Below are 15018 nucleotides of genomic sequence, written 5' to 3' on the forward strand. Positions count from 1 at the left end.
AGAGAGAGAGAGAGAGAGAGAGACAGAGAGAGAGAGAGAGAGAGAGACAGAGAGAGACAGAGAGAGAGAGAGGTGAAAAAGATCAGATCAGTTTTTAAATACTTCATTTCTTCCAGGATTTTCCAGAATGAAAAAGAGAGGAAGGAAGGAAGGAAGGAAGGAAGGAACGAAGGAAGGAAGGAACGAAGGAAAAGAGAATGAAAAAAAGACAAATAGTGATAGGCAGATGGAGACAGACCAATAAGGAGAGAGAAAGATGGAGAGAGACAGAAAATTTCCATATAAAAAGTAGAGTAGAAAAGGGGGTTTATATGTGAAAACACAACATTCTTATTTTTCCCATTAACTGTCACCCAGTTACTATGAATATTAAAGCAACATTGAAGAATTAACCACAAAAGCTAGCTTGGTTGTAATGGAAAGATCACTAGATTTGGAGTCACAAGATCTGGGTCCATGCTGTTATTTCATTTCTAATAAATTATGTGATCTTGGCCAAGTCACTTAATCTCTCAGAGCCTCAGTTTCTAAATTTGTCTGGTAAGGATAAACACATCTGCCCTTCTTATCTCATAAAGATGGTAGCAAGAAAATAAAATAATGCATATAAAAGTGCTTTGAAAGCTACAGAACTCTTAATATCAGGTCAGGTTTTAAATACTTCATTTCTTTCAGGATCTGTACTTCCTTCAATGTGGATCCATGTTCCAACAATGCAGATTGTGACTCTGACAACTCAATAGACTTTCAGGGTAGTTTTGGTCCAAAAATTGCCACCACCCCAAGTCTTACCAGTCATAAGCCTCTCCAAACCCTGACCCTTTGTCAAGGAACATGCTGTTTATTCAATACAAACAGTCCTGATCTTTGCTAACATAGCACTTTAGAATCCAGATTCACCCACCAAAAACAATAAACATAGGAGTACAATTATAATGGAGGCACATGTGATTTTTTAAAAAGATTCCATAATATTGAACTAATATATTCAACTAATCAATTAACATTTATTAAGACCCTATTTTTTAGATGTTGTCCTAAGTTCTGGGGATACAAAAAGAGACAAAACATAGTCTCTACCCTCAAAGAGTTTGCAGTCTAATGGAGTAGATAACACACACACACACACATATATAGTAAGTTATATACAGGAATATAGGTGATAATTAACAGAGGGAATGCACAGAAATTAAGGGGACATTAGGGAAGACTCCCTCTAGAAGTTGAGAATTTAGCTGGAATTTAAAGTAAGTGACCAGTAGTCAGAGCAGAAGAGAGTGTTCTAGACATAGAGGTCAGCCAGAAAAAAATGCCGAGTCAAAATTGAGTGTCTTCTTTATGGAACAGCCAGGAGGTCAATATCATTGGAGCAAAGAGATTCTGTTGGGGAGTAAGATATAAGAAGACTGGAAAAATAGTAGGAAACTAGGTTACAAAAGACTTGGAACATGAAAAATGGTCCTTGAGGCAGTGGGAAGTCACTGAACTTTTCTTTTCGGGGAGGGGAGTTACATGAACAGACCTGCACTTTAGGAAAATCACTTCAGTAACTGAATAGAGTGGAGTGGGGAGAGACTTGAGGCTGGCAAATCCACTAGCAGGTTATTATAATAATTATATTATTATAGCAGACTATTATACTAATCAAGGCAAGAGGTGAGAAGGGCACGCACCAAAGTTGTGGCAGAGACAAAGGAGAGAAGGAGGTATATATGAGAGATGTTGCAGAAGTGAAAATAATAGCCCTTAGCAACATATTGAATATGGGAGGTGAGACATAGTGAAGAATCTGGGATGACTCCTAGGTTGGGAGCATGAGGGACGGTATTTCCCTCTATAGTAATAGAGAAAGTAGGGGAAGGGGAAGTTTATGGGGAGAGATAATGAGTTCTATTTTAGACTTAGAGAATTTAAGATGTCTATTGGGTATCCATTTTAAGATGTCTGAAAGACAGTTGGAGATTTAAAATAGCTCTATGTCTCAAAATGTAATTCTTTAATAGTTCTGCAATTTTAAAAAATGTTGCTTTTCAAAAGAGGCTCCTAGGATCTTATGGTTTATAAAATATAATTTAATATAATTGTATTCAATCCTGTCCAGCTTTATATTACTACTGAAGCAGCAATAGGACCTTACTTTAAAGAGCTATCTTTTTTTTTAAGCCATCAGGGTTAAGGAACTTGCTCAAGGTGACACGGCCAGGTGTTTCTGGGTGGGTGCTAAGTGTCTGAGCCCGGATTCGATCCCCAGGTCATCCTGACACTGGAGCCGGTTGTGCTACATGGCCGCCCCTAAAGAACTATCTTATAGGAAGACTTCGGTGAATTTCCATTTACTTGGAACACATTTGGTATTCCTTAAAAATATGTTAAAATATTATTTGTCATATAGTTAGGGAAAGAATCTTATCTGATCATTCTGCTCCCCTTACCCTTTGGAACTCCTTGCCCATGTTTGATGGCATAGTTCTCGTGCCGCCCGTCACTGTCATTTACTGAGCACCTATTCGGTGAAGAGCAATTCATTTCTCTATTGCACCCTCACATGTGCTCTCTAAAGTCCATGCTCTGACAACATTGTTAGTCTATGTACAGCACTTACTGCTCATCATCATGTTTTCCCTAATATCGTTATGTTGCTAATTCTCCACACACGCACATCTTCTTACCTCAACTAGATTTCATTCTCCTCGAAAGTAGGAACAATGCTTGAACTTTTGTATATTACACCCAGGGTCCAGCATAATGCTTTGCACAAAACACACAAACATGTGTATACATATATGTATGCATGTGTGCATATAAATATATCTACACTTGCATGTTTGGAATTCACTGATATTGTACTCAGAGAGGGAATTCAGTAATTTTTGCATCATTAAATCTTTTAGATCAGTGGTTTTATTGGGAATGCTAATAATCTCACCTAACTCCAATTCTCTCCTCCTATATTTTCTCATTTTCACGCATTTTATAAATTGTCATTGGATAATATTTGAATGGTAAGTAAACTTTGTAAACAAAATCCAAACCACATAAAAGGAAATTAAGATTCCTATTAGTTTTTTTCTTAATTTCTTAGTAAATCATTTTTCATCAATAATATTGAATGTCCTATTCTATGGAAAATTTATTATTCCCTATTTGTTATTCACTTAATAGTGAATGATTTCCAGGCAAATTTTCAAAGGAATGAGGGTATAATGTTAATTGGTAAAAGATCCCTCCATAGCAGGTTGACCTAAACTTTTGCCCTTCTTTAAGTGCCCCAGAAAAGGGGATCCTGTTTGGGCAAGATTACTTCTTAGGGACGATTGCTCTTCTCGATCAATAAATTTTCTCTAAAACAATTAAGACCCAGAAAATGGAAAGCAAGATTTGTGCATCCCTGGAAAGATATAGTATAATGTCAAGATCAATGGATTTAAGTCCTGGATAACACATCAATTATCTGTGGGATCTTAGGTTATTAACTTAATCTTAATAATCCTCAATTTCCTGATATGTAAAATGCTTTTTTAAGATAGTAATACTTATGGGTGGCTAGGTGGTGCAGTGAGCAAAGCACCGGCCCCAGAGTCAGGAGACCCTGAGCTCGGTTTCTGACTTAACACACACACACACACACACACACGCACACACACACACAAAACTAGCTGTGTAATCTTGGGCACGTTACTTAACCCCAATTGCTCTTCAAAAGGCAAAATAAAATAAAATGAATTCATAGACAAATATTAAAAAAAGATAATAATACACTGTCCACTGCATAAAGAAAGCAGTTAATACATATACCAAGAGTTTTGTAATGTTAAAGCATGGTAAGTGACCATTTTTATTAAGGACGTCATTGCCCATTGCTGGTCCTAATATGTCTTGTTATGCTACTTTATCTACTAAAATGGGGCTGGGAGGTTGTTGAGGGATGTAAAGGGAGCCTCTTCATAGAGTCACTTGCATTTAAGAGGTGCACTCATTGTCGCCAGTATTCACCTCACTTCAGGAAAGGAACATAGACCCACCTCCAAGGCCTGGGCGCAGTCTGTTGTCATATCCATCCAAGAGACCATCCAGGATCCTGGTAAATATTGTGATGTTATCATTGGTCTCATCCTTCACTGAACTTGTTGGCATCTGGGAATAGCTGTTTAAGAAGAAAAAAAATTTTTTTTTTAAAGCAAGGTCCATTAAAACTAGAAAATTAATTTCCTATGAGTTCCTTTGCAAATAACCCAAGAAGTAAGAAGATAGCATATAAACTCTGATGAGATAATTCTGAAAAGTTAAACTCATATGTAGAGTGACTTGTTTTAGGGAATCTTAGAATCCATACCACTTTGAATGGTCAAATTGAAAGGGAGACCTTGGATAACTTCACCTTCTATGACCCAAAATTACTATTCCTGTAAGAAGTCTGTTCTGAGATTTACATGGTCTCCTTACAAGACAAATGCTACTGAAATATTCTTGACAACTTATAAGAGAAGAAGTATATTTTGATGTGATAACTTTCCCTTCCAGGAAACTGCCAGGCAAAGTACATAGGAGTAAACCCTGGTAAAAGTTCTCATGGCCCATGTTGGTTGAAACTCTTGGTCTTTCAGGCTATGTCCAATTTGCTGATGTAACCAGTTATCCAACTGTGTCATTTTTTTTTCTTTGAATACAGAGGTTGGAATACTATTCTATGATTTAAAAAAACCCTATATATAATATAATTGCTCAAGAGAATATTTTCAAATTACAACAAAGTTGTTGAAATGACCTTAAATGGTTAAATAGAATGTGAATAGTTTTGATAACTGAAGACTAGAGATTGAATGTCAAGAATTAACCACTTTTAATACTCTTAATGCTTTGACTCTACACAAAGTAATGTGATGCTTCTGGTATCTCCTCTTCCTTATTCTTTGTTAAGAGCTAAGGTGTGTGTTTGGGGGGGGGGGGAGCAGGGCTGCGGGGAGAAATGGCAATGGAATGGTAGATTTCTAATCAGGATTTTCTTTGCAAATCCCCAAATGATCTGAAAGGTCCACAGAAGTCTTAAGAACTCCAAAGGTGATGAGAAAACGTTTCTAACTCATAAAATTGTTAAGTCAAAGTTAGGAGTTTCATTGATTCTCCTTTCCTATTTTTTGTTAATCAGTTTCCTAAATATATGACAAGTATAATGACCTTTGTAAATATCAGTAATTCCATTAGGAGCTTTGAAAAAAAGATGATTTTAGGTGATCTCTTGCCTTTTAAATTTCAAACTAATTAAGAAATGCATATCATATAGTTTAACCTTTTTTTTCTTTTTCAAATAGGAAGCACACATTCCTTTTCTCTTGCTTGTTCTGACTCATTGTTCAATAGATTGCCAGATGAAGCTGGCAGATAGAGATGTAACTTCACTCCCATAGTGTCACGCTGAGTAGTTGTCATGCTATGTTTAACTAACTGCCTATTGACATGAAGAATGTTCCTAACTTCTTCTTGATAAGGCATACACTTAGGAATTATTTTCTTCCATTAGCTTTATTGTTTCCCTAATTATTAACTCCGTAGGATGGATTAAGCTTTAAATTAGGTGTTTTCTTTTTCCTTAAGTGCACAGAGATGACTCAGGTTGACAGATTGACTCTACACTTTATTTTTTTTTCTGTGCTGTTTCCCTTTATTTTATTTTTAATTTTCATGATAAAACTTCAAATTATACCAACCCCTCAAATTTATGACAGTCTTTTAACCCCCCTTTTTTCAATTTAACTTTCATAAATTTGATGGCTTGGTGAAAGCTTTTCTGCATGTGTGTATGTGTGCATGCACATGTGTGTGCATGTACTTATATAAGACATATTCATACAACAAACTCAAAACCAAGATTCTTAGGCACTGTTTAACTAAAGGTAAAAAAGCAACTTATTATATAAAGAATATTCAAACATCTATCAAATAAATTAAGAAGGATTTTAAGAAAAATTAAGGTCTGTTCCAGGAACAGAAATAGACTTGGAATTTGTCGGGTGATGAAAAGGCAGGAGAAATCATAGCTGTCATCATATCTCTTACTTTAATTTATCATCATATTGTTTTATGACATTTTCATGTATTTTTCATATTTCCAATCCTTTTTCTAAGAGCAAAAAATAAATTTCTACACATAGTTCATATCAATTTTTTATTAACTTAAGGTTTTAGAAGATCATTGCTTTACTTCATCCTGTTTCTCTCTCCTTATTTCTATAATGCTTTTCTCTCTTTTAGCTAGTTTTCTTAATTCTTTTCCAGAAGTGTGAGTTTCAACATCTTTATTATTTGGGGGAAAGTCTTTATTCTTAGACTGACTGTCAGTCTTTGTTCTTCCTCATTCTCTCTTAATTTTAATAAGACAATGTAATATACCTCTCTGTGACCACATCTTGTCACTTTTTTCCAACCCCTTCCCTCCATAATCATCTACATCAAATGAATCCAAAAATCTTTTTCTAGTGGCTCATTCAGATACTAAGTGGTTCTATATTCCTTTGTCCCACACTCTGTACTTGTGATATTGATATGGAAGGAATTATCTTTCACGTTTTACAAATTTAAAAAAAATGAATCACAGGAACATAAAATGACTTTTCCAAGATCACATAGTCAGACCAGTACAGGAACCAGTAACTAGATCATTTGACTGCTCAGTTCCTGCTTTTTCTACAGAACTATATTAATTTCCAAGTTATTCAGATACTTTCATTTTGCAATAAAGGTGATATTCAGAGTTATAAGCACTCTCATTGTTGAATAAACTTGGCCCCTGAAGTAAATACCATGGTTGAATATGACCTTGAAATGCTTTAAGACACTGGTAGAACTCATTTTATTCAAGACATAATTTAGAAAATTACTCAAGCTTTAAGTGAAGAATATAAATTCCCTACATTCAGATTAAAAAGTTTCAATATTAAAATTCCCCAAGCTTCTTTTCTAATGGATAAACAAGATGATTTATGCTATTTTTTTTACTACATTAACTTCCTTTAAAAAAAGAAATCCTGTTTCTACACAATTCTATATGTAGGAATATATTACATTGTTTTGTGATACTTCAGGGTTCCTTTATGTCTTTGGTATGTGTTCCTTCCACCAAGGCAGAATGCAATCACTACCTTTGACTTAGTAGGTTATTTTTTAAACCATTTCTATGGTCTAAAAAGTTTTACCTTATGTTAAAACTTCTGGGAATGTTCCAATTAGAATTTTGCTAGGCTAATGCATGGACTATAGACAATGATGTTGCTTAGCATCCTGTACTTTTTTCCCTTCCAGCTGAGATGAGAACAAAGCTCTAGTTCCCAAAATTTCATATTTATGTATCTTAGATTTGTGTGTACTAAAAATGTCATTTTGAAGTTATAAAATACTTGTGAAATAATACAGGTGATTAATCCCTGCATTAGCTTCTAAAACCTTCTGTGAAAACATGGAAAGATTACAGGAATGAAGTTTGATATTCTTATGGAAGAAGCACCAAAGGGAATGATGGAAGGAAGGCTGTGGAAATATTAACAGTGAGAAATACTGGATAGAGTCATAGGTCATCTTAGACTTGATTATTTTTCTTATATTTTATATATTCTTATATATTTCTTTGAAATATGAAAACAGTGGAAACTACTGAATATGACTGATATGACTGATGAAGACTCTCCAGATTAACATGTAAAAATATGTAACATATGTAAAAAATGAAACATGAAACTTAACCTGGATAATTTATGATTAGACAGTTAATCTCCCAAACAAAGAAATGACTGACGACCAAAATGCTTCAGGGAAAAGAGAGTTTCTTAAGCCTAACTATAACCCTCACTTAGAATGCTCACTTCCTAAATAATTGTTGATCAGGAGCCAGTCAACAAACTAATTGATTTTGACATTAATTATATATGAAAATAAGTATATGTGTGTGTAAAATGAGCATATGTTTATGCATATATGTATACATACATAAATATAGACATACACAGAAGTATCTATATATTTGCTAAATATACCCATGTATTAGCTAAAATATAGGTAGGTGTTTAGTATTTGTTACATTGGATATATGTATTATAGGTCAACATATAAACTCTTAGTCTTTTGATTCCTGGGGCTTAGAATATTTCCCTAATGACTACTTGGCTACTATTTTAGTGGCCCATCTAAATAAATGAATATACTAGTCTTATTTAAGAATTCAAAGTGCTTGTCCAAAAGTGAGGGAGAAAACTGGAATTTGTAATGTTAAGGAATTGCCATCGTTATTAGGACTATATCAGAAAAAAATATGCTTGAGATATATATTACACGCAATATATTTATTCTACCAAAGCCTGGCAAGGTAGAATAATATAAAGAATTAATGACACATTCACTAAACATGCCTACTTATTTCATCTCTATCATTAATTAGTTTTATGATGTTCAACAAGGCACTACACTGCCATATGCCTCAGTGACATCCTCTATAAAAGGTGGGGGGAGGGCAGGTAATTCTGTCTGGTTTACAGAGCCTATATGAAGAGCAGAGGTTGGCAGAACCACATTCATTTTAATTTAGAGCTGGAAGAAATCTTAAAGATTCTTGAGTTCAATTCTCTTCTTTTACCCATGAGAGAACTAAGATTCACAAATTTTAAATGACTTGTCCAAGATCAAAAATATAGTCAGTGGCAGAGCCCAATGTAGAGCCCAGATGTCACACTTTGCAAGGCAAAATCATTGAAAAGTTAAATGTACTATATAAAGTAAGGTAATATTACCAAGAGTGTGTCATATATATCTTTTCCCTCCTTCCAAACTGGTATTTAAAGTTTGGCATTTAAGCCTTGTATTTAAAACTTCTCTATCTCTGTTGATGGCACTACCAGCTCCAAACTGTGGAATCAATTTTGATTCTTCTTTTTCTTTATCCTAAACCACCACATCAAAACAACTGGGAAACCCTGTTGCTTCTATCCTCACAACATAGTTATCATTTGTCCTCATCTTTTCATTCACATGGGCATCACAGTTCAGAACTCGGTTACTTTCTCCTACCCAGCAGTCTCTACCATTTTCCATCCATCCTTCACACTGCTGCTAAAAGAACTGCCTGATGCAGAGGGTCTAGGTGGCTCAAGGATAGATTGCTAGACCTGGAGACTCATCTTCATGAATTCATTTTGGGGGCCTCAGACATTTCCTAGCTTTGTGACCCTGGGCAAGTCACTTAACCCTGTTTGCCTCGGTTTCCTCATCTGTTAAATGAGGTAGAGAAGGAAATAGCAAAGCACTCCAGCAATCTTTGCTAAGAAAGCCCTAAGTGGAGGTATGAAGAGCCATACAAAACTGAAAAACAATTCAACAATAACAATGTTGAGTGTCATTTTCCCCTTTCTTTAAAAGACGCTGTTGGTTCTCAGTTGGTTAAAGGGAATGATAAAAATTGCTTAACCTGGTTGTAAGGGTCACCAGGATCTGGTTAAAACACATCCTTCTAGCTTTTTACATGAATCCTCTATCCAGGCTATATTCTAGCTACGATGAACTACTTACTATTTGTTCCCTTCTCTCCTAGTAAGGACTTCAGTGTCTCTATGTTCACAAGGGGAATACCCCTATAGAGCTCATTCCCTCCTTATCTCTCTCTGTCTGTTGAAATTCTCCTTTGCTTTCAAAGCCCAGTATGAGTACAATCTTCCCATAGAACTTTCCTTTTCTGATTCTCTCGGGTATAAGTGATCACTCCCTCCTCAGATTTTCCTGGAGCTCTGCACCTGAGTCTCTGATTTTCTTTCCATTATCCACACCCCACCACACCCTTCAAGGCTTCACAGGGTACTCCATATCACAGTTATTTTTGTAGATATTATCCATCTCTAATTAAGCTGTATGTTCCTTATTGAACAAGATTGCAATTTTTCACCTTTACATCTTCAAGGCTTAATATTGCCTTGCATATAATAGACACTTAATGAATGAGTGAATTAATCTAAAATCATTTGAAGGGACTGATGGATAATGAATTATAATGGTAGAAAGACTACTGGATTTGGAGTTGGAGGCCTTCAGTTCAAATCTTGACTCTGCCATTTACTACACATGCACTTTTGGTCAAGTTAGAGTTTATTGACCTTCAGTCTCCTCATGTAACGGATAATAATGACAACAAGAGAATTGATGTAGCATGGTAAAATATGTAAAGCGCTTTACAAATAGTATCTAATTGGATCCCACAGGAAGTCAGCCCCATTTTACACATGAGGAATGTAAGATGAAATTGAAATGACTTGCCCAGGGTCACACAGCTTGTAAGTGTCTGAGGTAGGATTTGAGCTAAGGTGTTCCTGACTCTAGGTCTAGCACTCTAGCTAGGAGCCTCTGTAAAATGATGGGACTGGACGAAATGGCCTCCAAGGTCCCTTCCTCTATTAAATCTATGCTCCTTTGTTGATACTTAATTTTACTAAATATGACTACTCTTACTTAAGCTGTTCCCTGAAGAAAACAAGAGAGTAAATATTAAAGTGTATATTTTCTTCATTAATTGGGTATCATTCTCTCTATATTGTTAAGCTGCCTGGGAAATTATAAGATTTTCAACAGACCCACTCAAACTCCTGATTGCTATTTAGTTGTTTGGCCTTCTGTAGGATTTAAAAAATGGATTTAGGGTTTTAAAAATACTTTTGAGAGGTGATGTTGAATCTATGGTGATATATTCCCAGGGTATATACAAGGGGAAGAAAGAAAAAAAGAAAAAAGGAAAAACACAGGTTGAAAAATAAGATCTACTGCTAGAAATAACTTCTATAGCATTAAGATATGTGTGTGTGTGTGTGTGTAACTTCCACAGAATAGTTGTTTACAATAAATTCTAAAAACCATTAGTATGTATTCCAAAAGCCTATTGCAAATTTCTGAGGAACACTAATTTGTTGAACTGAAAACAATATGGATTTCAGGATGCTAGGCTAAATTAGAGTAGATTGGGAGATATTGTGGAAAATAATCTATCATTGCACAAGGGGTCAGAATCATTTCCTACCGTAAAGTTCTCAACTTCTCTTTCCATTTTACTTTTAGAAGAGTTCACCTCAGAAGACAATTCTTTGGTCTAATAACTCTAAAGTTTTGGAAGCTTTCCATGATACTCTCTTTAATTCCTTTATTTTAATTTCATCTCACGATTGCTAAGAATTACTCTCCTTATTGGTCTGAACAACACAGCAAAGGTGCAAAGGTTTCTGTGGGAAAAGAAAAAGTTTCCCTGGAATGATGAAAATGTCATTGGTGTGGAAAACATAGTTTAGAATGCTCATGAATCCTAGAAAAGACCAAAACATAAAAACACAATGCAAGGAATCCTTTATCATGTAAGACTTCAAGGTGACTTATCAGACATTCAAAGTGGACACAAATCCAAGATTACTGAGTATATTTGGCACAACTTTTCAATGTCATAAGCAGTCAATCACAACCTTCAAATGATACTACGTGTTTCATAAACTATTGTGAATGAGAGAACAATAGCTATCAAATTTTATGAACCTTATCTTCTAACAAAAAATTTTGCAAATGAGAATTAAACCTCTGAATATATCATTTAACCTGAATAGGAAGAAGCGCTGCTGATTTTGAACCAAATTGCTTCCATTCCTAAGTTCTAAATTCACCAATACTCTCCACCCTAGGCCTCTTTTCTCTGACTCACTTCAGGTGGTGCACCTTTCAAAGAAAGTTTCATTTAATGCTATTTCTAGCCACTAGGACACTGAGGGTACAAGGATATCTAGATGGGCAAAGAAGTCCGGATTAAACCTTCAGTGCACTGAATTTGAAGTCAGAAAACATGGGTTCAAATCTCAGCTCTGCACCAAGAAGACCTTTAATAATTTAATGATTTATCTAAAATTCATTTTTCTCCTCGCTAAAACCAGAAGGCTAAGTTAAAGGACCTATAACATCCCTCCTAGTTCTATATCTTTGATCCATTGAACAAAATCTTTAACTGAACATGTTTGTTGTTGTTATAAAACATAATAATTGGAAAAAATAGATGACTTACCCAAAGTGACTGGCTAAATTCATGGAAATGCAAAAGAGGAGGAGGTTTTTGATCATGACAAAGCTAGAAAACATTCCATTGTCCATTCCCAATAAGAATAATAAGTGAAGTGGTTGAATTTTGGGGAAAAAAATGTTCTTTTCCACCTTTATCCTTAGGCTGGAATGAGTAAAAAGAAAAGAACATATGCCCATGAATGTCTTGGTGATAAACAGCTTGGAACCAAACCATGCAAAGATTCATTTTTTAACTATTCATAAATAAAGAAACATTAGGATACATTTTGGTGTTATTATACAAGTACAGTTCCATACTCCCTCCCTCATGACTTTCATTTTCAGAAGGCAATAAAATACAGTACAAATAAATTAGCGTAATGCTTTGTTTTTTTTTCACTTAAACATAAAATGCAGAATCATGCTTTTGATTTTTAAACCATTAACCCAAATATTTCATTTTATCCTTTGTTATCTCTTTGTTCAAGGAATAATCATCTAAATGATCCTATATTAAATAAGTAGGGTTTTTTCTGAGGAAGTGATTTATGTATCTCTTAGTACCTGATTTTTCCCCTCAGTGTTCAAAGCCAGCTTACTCCTTTTACTGCAAGGGGTCAGGAGAAATTTTGGGGAAAGAGGACAAAGGTCACTTTTTGGGAACATTCTAAGGAGAAGGATTACTATAATATAATAACTGCTTATTAGAAAGGTTGCCACTTTCTTGGATGGCTGCCTCAGTGACTAAATAACCTAGTAATTATAATATTTTGGAGAAATCTTTGTCTCGGCTCTGGTCTGATCTCTAATTAAAGTGTTAAAGAATAGGAGGCCGTAGCTCTCCTTTTTCTCGTGGTTAAAGACCCTGATCCAAGCAATGTGCTTTTTCTTCGTGCAATCCAAATCCACACACATCTGCACATACATGCAGCCTGCCTGCTTTCATTGGACTTTGTTCCAGAGAAGCATTGATGACAATTCCCCCAAGTGAAGGACCACAATAAAGACTTTTAACCTAAAATGCTAAAAATACTTTCTAGTGCCTACCCCAAGGAGGATTTCAATGCATAAGGTCTCCAGAGTCAGAGGTCGCCTACACCCTGCCTTTTCGTCTTTGGGTCCCCCTGTAACTGGCATATAACCAGGCATATATATAATATCCAGGGAAGGAGAGGTGATGTGAAGGAGCCAAAAAAAAAGGGGGGGGGGCGGTCTTTCTCTCCCAGCATCCTGTGCCCTAGGTGCTAAAAGAAAAGAGGTAGGGTGCCCGAGGGGGTCTCCACATCGCTGCGTAAGCTCTCTAGCCGGGAACACCATCCTTGTGTGTGCCAGGGCGTGTGGAAGTGGGAGGGAAGCGGGAGGAGGATTGCGGAGTCGGAGCACTGTATCCACTCCAGCCTTCTCTTGTTGCTAACTCGACCCCTGGTTTTCCCTCCCGGCGGAATTTCACTCATCTTCAGATAATCTGGCCCACCTTTGGATTCTCCCTCACCTTGCTTTTTTTTCTCGCTTCCCTTCCCCGTTCCCTACCTTGTTCCAGGTCTCCCTTTTCCTCTGTATCTCACTGAATGACTCAATGTTATTTACCCATAGGTTTCCCTCCTTGCAAATCTCGGGTCTCACCAATGTGCAAAGGGCGGATAGAGGCTCCACAGTCAAAGCCTCTGCCAATTGATCCGTGCTTAGCTTCCCCTTTGGAATCGCACTGCAATACACCAGGCTGCACCTAGCCCCAGCCTCCCAGCCTCAACTCTTAAAAAGCAAGCATGCCAAAAAGGGGAAAACTTACCTAGGCGCCCGGAAGGGAGGGTAGGGGAAGGGAAAGAGGGAGGCTGACAAATTCAATAAGCGCATACTACGGGCTAAGCTTTTGGAGGTATACAAAAGACAAAACGGGCAGTTCTTGGCCATAGCCCTTAGCACGCTAAATACACCTCTACCCTCAGCACTTTAAACATCAAGGGCACTGGAGGCGGGGTGCGGGTGCGGGTGGGGGAGCTAGATAAGATCGGTATTTCCAAGATCCACAACCCCTCCTAACAGGACCCCTCCCAGTCTTTTCTCCCTCTGCAGCTTCGGTCTCTGGGTGGAAGGAGGTGGGCAAAAAGCAAGCCTTTTGGAAGCGGCACCGCACCTCGGTAGCAATCCGACAGCTTTACCTCCTCATTCAGTGCAGGCTGCGCTGTCTATCCCCTGTCCTATCCTTTTTCCATGCTTACCCTCCCATCTCGGGGATCTAATTTACCCCACAGAGTCTGGATAGGCAAAGTTTGCGCTCTTCCCGGGCTCTCCCTGGCACCGGCTTCCTCCCTTCTGTCAATTCCCTTCTCCCTCTACCAGATTCTGCTCTGCTCCAGGCTGTAGGCACTTCCCAGTAGGAAAGGCGACACATTGTTCCCTCTGTCTGGGGTCTGTCTCTTCCCATTCAAAAACACTTCAGCCAGCAGTGACCGGGCTCTTGTCCCTGTCCCAAAGGGTCATTTGCTCCCCTGAGAAGGAGGTTGAGAACCCCCCTCCTTCCGGTTCCCTTCCCCAGCCTCGTCACCCCTCTCATCTCTTCCCCATAGGGTTGAATCGTATCCTCCCCCGCCCCCCTTTCAGTGTCTCCCCCACCCTGAGCCCCCCACTTCGCCGCCCAGCTTACCAACTGCGCCGGACATGGGAAGAGAGGTTAGTAGATGTTCTGCAAATGCCTTTCTCTCCCGTTTCCCGCCCCGTACCCTTCTGCTCCCCAACCCGAGCTGCCTGGTGCAGATGTCTCAGTTGTCACCACCACATACTGAATCTCTTGAAGTTCCCACCGCTTTCCCAAGTGGAACGGGATGGAGGGAGGGCACGCTCACCCGCTCTCTGCCTTGGATCCCAGCGGCTCCCTCCTCAGCTCCTCCTTCCAGGATGCACTGCTTCCCTCTTGCAGATTTCTCTCTCTCCCCCCCCCCCCCCCCCCCCCCCCCCCCCCCC

General features: G+C 37.7%; 1 protein-coding gene across 3 annotated transcripts in view; it reads right to left on the bottom strand.

Annotated features, from left to right (window-relative positions):
- Positions 1-15018, bottom strand: part of GABRA5 (gamma-aminobutyric acid type A receptor subunit alpha5) — a 117462-nt gene that overhangs the window by 102143 nt on the left and 301 nt on the right. Inside the window, exons 1-3 of one of the 3 annotated variants that reach the window (XM_069072945.1) lie at positions 14901-14995; positions 12062-12220; positions 4023-4144 (exon numbers count right to left, since the gene is read on the bottom strand). In XM_069072945.1, coding sequence (XP_068929046.1) covers positions 4023-4144; positions 12062-12147 — 208 coding nt within the window. In that variant the 5' untranslated portion in view covers positions 12148-12220; positions 14901-14995. The other 2 variants (XM_069072944.1, XM_069072946.1) reach the window with 2 other exon arrangements.

Source organism: Petaurus breviceps, unplaced genomic scaffold (genome assembly GCF_028583685.1).
Source record: "Petaurus breviceps papuanus isolate PSGF00001 unplaced genomic scaffold, PetGlider_PUasm1.0 90849, whole genome shotgun sequence".
NCBI classification, from domain to species: Eukaryota; Metazoa; Chordata; class Mammalia; order Diprotodontia; family Petauridae; genus Petaurus; species Petaurus breviceps.